The sequence below is a fragment of the Hemitrygon akajei genome, chromosome 22 (assembly GCF_048418815.1).
Source record: "Hemitrygon akajei chromosome 22, sHemAka1.3, whole genome shotgun sequence".
Classification (NCBI taxonomy): Eukaryota; Metazoa; Chordata; class Chondrichthyes; order Myliobatiformes; family Dasyatidae; genus Hemitrygon; species Hemitrygon akajei.
Window position 1 is genome coordinate 26,815,753 of NC_133145.1, and position 9,469 is coordinate 26,825,221.

Consider the following 9,469-nt stretch of genomic DNA (forward strand, 5'->3'; position numbering starts at 1 on the left):
AAGCATCGTACGGAGCACTAAAGAGTATATTAGGACAATCCATGCATCAAATGTTGAACACTATGCTGTCAATAAACATGGATTTCCAATGCACTGGACACTACCATATATTGCACTGACCGCATAGTATGATTTCCAATGGTGTAGGCTCCGTACCTATACTGACAGCATGCTTGGTTATGTTATACATCTATCATCTAGATAATACAGAAATGGTCCAATTTAGAAATTAATTTTATATACAATAAAATAGAACTTCATAATTTAAGATTTTCATACCTCACACATAATTTTTTGCTAATTTATTTTTAAACTACTCACTTATCTCCTTACGAAAAATCTACCTTGACATGCAGAGAAATAAGAAGCTCCTGAAGTAATTTATTAAGTATGGCTTTTAATTGAAAATATTTTGAACTTAACTGAAAAATCTAGCATCCATGCTTAAAGATTCTTAAGTTAATGCTGCTATTGACAGCATTCCTAGAACTGATCAATTGACATATTATTTTTAACTATCATCTTCAATAAATAAAGCACTTACACTCATAAAAATACGCTTTGCTGGAATTCATAGGAAACCTGAGGTGACGCCTACTGTTTTGTGAGATGGTTAGTTGCTGCAATATCCGTTTAATTCATTTTTGCCCCACACTTTGGTTATGCAAAATACTTACAATCCACAGGGACAAAGGTGTTGTCTTCTTACATGCAAATCAAAGGATGCTGACAGTAAGATGCAAAGCATTAATGAAAGCAAGAATACAAGAGATTCTGCAGATGCCGGAAATCTTGAGCAACGTTCTGGAGGGACTCAGCAAGGTCAGGCAGTGTCTACAGAGGGGATGAAAGTGTCCAGTTTAAGGGTCTCCACGCAAAGCTTTGACTGTTTATTCTTCTCCATAGCTGCTCCTTGATTTGCTGATTTCCTCTAGTATCTTGTGCATTGCTCAATGAAACCAACTGTCTTTAATTGTGCCACAATTCAGAGAGTAAAACTCAAACACATTGTAATTGTAACATAACTCTGTGATGCAATTACTGCTTCATATCTCTGCTAGCGTAATTCATTCATTATGAAAATACAAGATTATTACAGCTGGTGTCATTTGACTTTTCACACTTTCTCCATCTTCGGCTGCTGGTGTGTGAAGTTTGCGAATGTTGGAAAAATAAATGGAAGAATGGCAATCAGCCCAGAGATAATGATGATGTGATTAATAGTTATACAACAACTCTTAGTTTTGAGCCAGAGCTTGTGAAGTGTGTCATTACACATAGCAGTTAAGATATTCTTCTGCCAGCACCTTGCAAAAAAATATAGTTTTTGAGTGTACTTGATTGAGCAGGTATCTCTTATTTTGATGTCAGTTAAATGGGAAGAGGAGTATCAGATTTTGTTTTCCTACATTGAAAATATTGAACCATAAGGTTGTACAATATACTGCTTGTAGCTTTGTAAAGGGCTCAAGATAAGCTCAGTGTAGTACACAGTCCATGTAGTGATTCAATATACCAAAGGCGAGCACACGTGCTCAGTACATTTAACAAAGGTGTACATCTGATATCATCAATGACAATGTGGTAATGTGCTCATGAATTAATTCCACAGTACAAGCAGATATTTGTATGCAAGTTTTATATGAGAAAATGGGCAGATGAAATTAAAAGCTATGCAAAAGAAATAAAGGTCCCTTTATGCAATAACCATACACAATCCAATGTATAGGATGTTCTCTGATATAATTTGAAAGACAGAAAACTAAAAAATGTATTGTCATTTCACATGGAAAATCTCCATCAGTAGTAATAATAATAGACACATTATTCCCTGCACTGTTTCATGTTGCTCTCTAAAGGAAGAATTCTCTTTTATAACTGAGAAGAAATCATAAACATATAGAAAAATTACTACCAACATATTCTTGGAAAGTGGATGCTGATGATCCCAAACTTTACCTTCTGCTTTGGGCTTTAACCGTCACGCATGATTATAAGCAGTAAGATTTGCTTGAACAGCTGATAATTTAGGTAATATAACAAGAGTCAACACAAGATTGTGTCTGTCCTTTTTTTTTAATGTTACTTAATTTGCACCTAGAACTAAGCATTATGCTGAAGTGGTTTTACAAATGCCCATTTCCAGACCTTACCACCTTTTAGTGACAGAGATAATTTTAATCTCAGGTTCATTCTAAGTAAGCTTCCCAATAAATCAATATATTCTACCATACTCAGTAACATAGTACAGACCCAATTTACTGGCTATGTAATACATAACCAATTTCAAACTGGATCTGTTGACAAGTGAATTGAAAAATTCACTTGGATCACCTTTTTAACAATATTTCAAAGAATTTTAAAAATTCTTCCCCCAACACTTTAAAGTAAATTGGTGGATACCTTGTTTGATTGTTGTGTAGAATTTTGATTTTTTGCGATGTGCCTCTTTTCAATTTGGGTTAGAAAACTTGTTATCTGTAACCCACGGCTCCAAAATCTAAATTCATTCCTAGAGGTCTCTCAAACTTTGTCTCACTTGAGGTACTTTTTAATATTCCATATCAATACCTAGGCTGAGAGATGATATTCCAGACATTTCCTGAGGTCATCACCCATATTCCTGTCGCATTCTCTATCAGTTTTATGCTTTACTTTCCTCTATATTGATGACATTAACACATCTCCATGATAGGTTTGGAATGATGGCGATTTTCCTTTGAGAATCTTTGACGAAGAAGTTATAATGAAGAATTCCTTGGAATTTGTGGACACTTGGAAGGCACAACACACACACACACACACACACACACACACACACACACACACACACACACACACACACACACACACACACACACACACACACACACACACACACACACACACACACACACACACACACACACACACACACACTTTCTCAATCAAAAGCCAAAAACGTGATCTTACCTAGACACGTTCATTTCACGAGGAGGTCGGGTCGCTTTATCGTATGCAACTTTGGCAAAAACACCAGCAATAATTACAAAGGCGACTACTCCGCAGCTAATGTACACCGTGCTGTTGGTCTTGTCCTTGCTCGGATCGTACACGTTCTCCAGTTCGTCCCGATCTGGGTCGGTGGTGACTTGGATTTCCACTTTGGGTGTCACGTAGTTTTTGCAGCTGTTCTGCTCCAGGCGGTAGTTTTTGTCTTGGCAGCAGTAGCGCATGTAGCAGGTTCCGCAGCAGTAATTGTAGGAAGTCCTGTTGCATTCGAAATCGGGGTCCCACTGACCCGCCACGTCGTAATGACCCCGGCATTTCTCCGAGTGCTGCAGTACCAAAGGCTTCATCCTGTTGATCTGGAGAACCGGCACCACCACCGTGGTATTGATCTGTTGCACCTTGGAAGTGTAGCCCCCCTGACGCCGGGGAGAGGCCAGCGTCCTGTTGTTGCGGGTCCTTCCTGTGCAGAGCAGCAAGTTCAGTGGGTCCATGTAGACGAGGAAGAGAAGAAGGTGCTGCATCGCCTTGCTGCTGTCTTCGCGGTCCTCTCTCCAGCGATCTCTCCCCAAGCACAAACTAGCTCCTCCTGCCCTGCTTCCCGATCCCTCCGCTAACGATCAGCTCCCACATGCTCGTGAGCCGAAGCATCTCTTTCAATCCGCCGAGGAAACAAACGGCTTGAGGTATCTATTTTAATAGATATACACAGTATAAATCAAACAGGAGCGCTCTCCACTGCGGCAAACTGGGTAATCTCTACCCACGGAGGAGAAGAAAACAAAAAAAAAGTCTTATTTTTAATAAAGAGAATCAGGATGGGCTTGTACTAAATCCCAGCGCTCGACCGCGGGCGAAAATTCCTTCGGTTCCACCGAGATGTGGAAGTTTTCGAGAGCATTTTTTTCTGCCTCTCTCAGAACAGCAGATCTTGGGAGAGATATATCAGTTTCCACTACCCCGGGTTGGTATTATTGATATATAGGAGCAAGGTCGTGGGTTAGGGGTGGTGGGGAGTGGGAGGGGTGAAGAAGGGGGGCAGCAATAAGATTTTTTTTATGCCAGTTACAGCAGTGTCTGATGGAGAGAGATCGCTATCTACATACTAAATATCACAAAAACGGCGCGGCGCACCCAAGCCACGCAGAATAGCATGCATTACATACTAGCAAAATACCGTTTCTCTGAGACGAGGACCAGCAAACAGAACGGCAACAACTGCTCCGGATCATTTAAAGAGGGGAGACGGGAACTCGTTTATTTGATTTACATCCTCGCTGGCTGTGCGAGTCCTGGGCTGCGCTGGGGTCTGCCATGAATTGGTATTAAAGTGCAGCGGCGAATACTCTTGTAATTAAATAAAAAATGCCAACACTTACTGCGGTGCACGGTTCGCTCTGGTCGCTCCTGATGGTACTCACGTTGGCACCGAGATGAGAAAACGAGAGAGAGAGAGAGAGAGAGAGTGAGTGAAGCTGAGCGCCGATCCCACTCCGCCTCCACCACAACCACCACCCCAGCAGTCCAACCCACGCACTACTCCCCCCAATCAACCAACGTCACCGCATCAGACCCTGCCTTCTACTTAAAGATCATTTCCAAAAACAGAGGGAAAAGATTCAGGGAGAGAGAGAGAAAAAAAAACAACTGCCGAACGCATCTGGAATGCCGTCCCCCCAGTATATCTGCCACATGCGGAGATATATGTGGAGGCTGGCACGGCCGGTTATTCAGAATGGGTACTTCTGGAGCTGGCGTTGAGTTTAAGCGCCTGTTTGCATCTAATCAATAACTAAACAAGCTTAAATCGACCCTTGGTCGATCAAGCTCTTATCTAATGAAGTCTCTGTCTGGTAAGGAACTGGTTGGGGCTAATGGAACACTTTGTTAAGAGGCCACGTTCTCATCTGACAGTATCCAGTCCCCAAAGCAAAACTTTATTACAGGGATTTGGAATTGATGTTAAACTATTAGAAACTGAAGCAAATTATTAAAGCGGTCTATCAACTTCATTCATGGGCTTGAATTTTGGCTAATCGCCATAAGGCTGGGAAAGTGGATTCGGTGTCAACCTGAGGAAATAGGTGAGCGAACTCTACTTGAGAATTGGGGCAGTGGGGGTTTCAGAAATTTCCCAATGCACAAATCCACATTGGCGTGAAGCTCAAAGAGCGTTTTCAAAAGCCATTGGCCATTTCGGGAGAATGAATGCAAGCAGTCTAAAATCAGATTGCAGTGGCGATCACGTATTAACCAGTGATGCACGCTGGTTAATGTGTTTATATTGCAAATCATGTCCCCTTTTCTTCCTTGCATATTAAATAAACCAAGTAACCCGTGGACAAAGGGGCTCGAACCGCGCAGAACCCTCTTGCCATCTCACTGCAAAAGCTTACTGGACCTAATTCTTCAGCCGATAGCCGATAGTATTAGATCGCAGCTAGTCATGGTTAGGTTTAGCAGGGAGTCACTCGTCTGCAGCTGTTGGAGCAATTCTATCCCTTGCAACTTGGCGAGTGAGTGTATATCTTAGCTGCTAAGCATTCTAAATAGTGACCGTGTTTTCGGCAAAGTAAAACTAGGGGGCGGGGGGGAGGAGGAGGAGGAACTGTTCTGGTCGCTATTTCTAGAAACATGGAGAAATATCAATGGGAATTGTAAATGCAGAGAAGTACTTATCCCGACAATCAAGTACCGTAGCTGCAGTCCATATATCTCGGAACTACTAGGATTTCCCCCCCGCTGTTCCGGTTTCCTCTCCCAGTCCAAAGACGCCTAGGTTTGCATGAGGTAATGGTAAAGTAAAATCAAGGAGGAAACTTTAAAAAAGGACAAGTTTCCGGGGTATTGGGAATAGGGGAACTGGGGTGCGACTGATGTCTTTGCTCCAGCGAAGATGAAAAAAAAACACTGCAGATGTCGGAAATCTGAAATAAAAACAGAAAATGCTGCAAACACTCAGCAGTTGAAGCAGATTTGTGGAACGAGAAAAAGACTTGACATTTCGCCTCGAAGACTCGTTTATGACCAGAATGATTAACTCTGCCCCCCTTTCACAGATGCTTCTCTCCCGTGCACGTTTACAGCATTTTCTGTTTTTCATCAATGGGATTGCTCGCTTGGAAGCTGGTAAGGACCAGAATGATTTATTTTCTCAATAGTTTAATGTGGAGGATTGGAAATATTAAACCATTACTAGATTTTCCGCGGGAAGAGTTGCACTGTAACAGCTGGCAAATGCTTATAAAATCAACTTCAGTCATTTTGCAATAAAACAACGTCAGGTATGCGCATTTCTCTACCGCAGTGCTTATATTGTATTTATGATAACGCAAGACCACAGTAAGGGAGATTTTGGAAATGTGAGCTGAACAAACTGAACCGTTATTTTTCAATCTTTTGTTAGTAACTAGCCATTATTGCCAATTGTCAGCGTGTGCCCTGATAAAGTCCCTGCTTTCCTGTTTAGATTCCACCTGTTGCAATTGCACTTACTTTCCCGGTCGGATCAACGGAGATAAAGATTTTTGCATCCGATTCAATTTCGCTCTAAGAGAAGTGAAGTCATGCAGTTATATTACGCGCATCTCCGCCGCGCCAGGCGTTCAGTGCGCGTTAAAGTTAATGGAATACTCCTCAAATACAGAAGTTGGAATTCATCAGCTCACGAGTCAATGCGGCGCGTATCCAAACCCTTGTGTAATCTCCTGTGTGTAGGCGTGCGTTTTAAACTACATGTCAAGCCCATATTTTAAGACGCAGAATTCCCTTAGTTTGTGACTAAATCACGAAAGTGACCAGTCCAGCACATCATAATATCACGTCAGGAGTTCCCACTGACGGGTTGCTTGCCCCCGATTTAGAGGAGAATCCATTACAGTGTGAGAAATTAGGAGTCTGAAATGGACTGCTTGAGGTAAACTCTTGAGAAGAACATTATCTTCTGCCACTAATCCACCAAGGAAAGTTAGAGACTTACAGTGGAGTCTCGAGAGTGATATAATTTCGCTTATAAATAATTTACTCAGTTTTGTTCGGAGTGATATCTTCGACTGGCTTAATGTCAGCGTAGGAGGCGGGGGAGATGACCCCATAATGAAAGGTCTGATTTAGTTTAATGCACGCATTGCTCAGCCACTCGGACTTATTAAGGGAAGAATTGGCTAGGGAATCGGTTCAAATCCAGTGCGATTTAACAAACGGAAGTCTTTAATAATGAGTATTTTGGAAGTGGATTAGAAAGGCAGTGTAGGTACGGAACTCTGAGTAACAATAAGACCCAACAGGCTGAACAAAAGGTACTTGACGATGACGCCCTCTTGTTCAGCGGACGCCGCCCCGCGCTCTCCCTTCATTTTAATGCGTTGACATGTTTAAAGATCAGGAGGAAGTGGGAAGATTTCAAATCGAAAAGATGTAGCTAGGCGTTGTTGTTGCTGAGCAACTGGAGAAGATCAAAGTTACCAGCGAAATCTCAGTTTTCAAATATCATTTGCTTTCCTCGTTTCTGAAGACACGGCGGCGCCGGCTGAGTTCTTTTTAAAAACTGTTCACACCGAGTGACCCACTCCCTCCTTGGGAAGTGCCGCGGCCGGCATGGGCATTACTAGAGATTGAGTGAAATGTACACGGGGAAACAAAGGCGCCAGACACAGCCTCGTCACCCACGGGCAGATCACCACAGATCAGACATCTTTCTGTTCTTCAAACATTATCCAGTTCATGTACTTAAAAGGGAATCATCGGTCTTGTCCCTTAAATTGAGACATCTCGGGGGTACCGAGTTTCACTGCTGCCTCTGATTCTTTTAAATAATATTTTGGTCTTTTTCAATGCGTTTCAGTTACAGATAATAACCCTGTAAATGCCCTGCTCTGGCGCTTAGTAAACTGTCATCAAACCCCTGTGAACCGAAGGGATTTCATTTCGGCACCAGCTGGACAACGTAGAAATGAATGCCATTTCATACAATCTACTTTAAACATGATATAGATAAGCGGAAGTTGAAACAAATCAGGGCCGTGGGCATGGTCACAGGACAGCTGCCTATCGAATTAGCATTGCATATATTGCAATATATTAATATTAGTGGGTGGGTCCATTATAAGCACTGTATGTGCACTGGGCAAAGTAAAATTACTTTTAATGCAATAGTATTTGCCTTTTTTTGATGGAAAGGTTACGTTGCTGGAAGATGATACTGTGACTGCAACCTTTTCTTCATTGTCTGACTCCGGAGGTTTCAAGGAAGCTTCAACTGAAAATTGTGTATGTACGAAAATCACAACATTCTGTGAGCACATGAATAACTAAAGTCAATAACTCTCTTCTTATTACCGCTGCTCCTACATTCGAACATTTGAATAGTTAATTTCTGATCTACTCAAATGTACAGCGAGGAAAAAAGAACTTAAAATACATAAAAGGGGAAATACCGCCTGTTTCTTATAAAGTCTGATTCTTATTGGGGTATCTTATTAACCCAACCTATTGCAAAGTGAGGAAGTGCTTATGTCATATTTCATGCTGTATCATCTCTCAGTTTTAAAATCACTGTAGCCCGTTGCCAGGCTACTAACAAAGTTACGCACTTCTCCCTCCTGCCTGGATATAGGAATTGCATAAAAGCAATAAAAATGCTGAATCGATTGTCTAAACGGTATAGAAACCATTCAAATTGTGTTTGCAAGACGAAAAATAATATAGAACCTTGTGAAAAACTTTGTGCTGTTAATATATACAATATGGATACAATTAAATCAAAGTGATTTCGTTTCCGGATAAACCCAGACCTTACACTCGTCCTTTTTATTCTCAATTGTTTCCACTATGTTTCCCCTCTCCAGAGAAATAATTGGAAATATCATCATCTTTGTTTTCAGTTTTCATACTTTCGCTTACAGAATTGTTTTGCATTTTCGTCACCCCTGTCAATGAACTGATCCAGGCTGCAGTTTGTGGGAGATTAAAAAATTACCCCCCCCCCCCCGCCCCACTCGCCCACTGTATTCTCACAAGCATTATCCGCTGTTGAAACGTCAAGAGATTCCGAGTACTCTCCCAGTCAGAACTGCGTCTGATTTTCCAATGGCTAAGTACGATGCGTCGCAGTTTGGAGTTTGTTAGTTTTTAGCAGCTGACGACACACTTACCGCTCCCCCGCTATTTTTTTTCTTTATTATTTGGCCCCTTTTTCTGGTATTTTCTCTCGGCAGTTGGAACTTCCTCCTTTATGTTCTGATCAGCGTTTGTATTTTTTCAACATTGCCCTTTGCTTTTCTTGCACCCTCTCTCCTTTCCTCGTTTGTTGCTTTGTGTTTCCGGGCTGACAGCTAACTAAATAACCAACACGAAATCAGCCAAACACCTAACCGCCACGTTCAGGGTTAAACTCACCTCTCTTTTTTCAGGGAGAACCCTACAGGGCTGAATCACTACAATTCTGAACTGAATTGGAACATACCCACTTAGAAATGTTTAA

At 41.7% G+C, this 9,469-nt stretch overlaps 1 protein-coding gene across 4 annotated transcripts in view; it reads right to left on the reverse strand.

Moving 5' to 3' along the window:
- Nucleotides 1–6,582, reverse strand: part of LOC140714572 (protein shisa-6-like) — a 578,648-nt gene extending 572,066 nt beyond the window's left edge. For 3 of the 4 annotated variants that reach the window (XM_073025881.1, XM_073025880.1, XM_073025879.1), the window contains exons 1-2: nt 4,368–4,735; nt 2,953–3,678 (exon numbers count right to left, since the gene is read on the reverse strand). In XM_073025881.1, the coding sequence (XP_072881982.1) occupies nt 2,953–3,512 (560 nt within the window). In that variant the 5' untranslated portion in view covers nt 3,513–3,678; nt 4,368–4,735. Of the gene's footprint in view, nt 1–2,952; nt 3,679–4,367; nt 4,736–6,483 lie in introns of those variants that run through there. The other variant, XM_073025878.1, reaches the window with a different exon arrangement.
- Nucleotides 6,583–9,469: the final 2,887 nt, after the last annotated feature.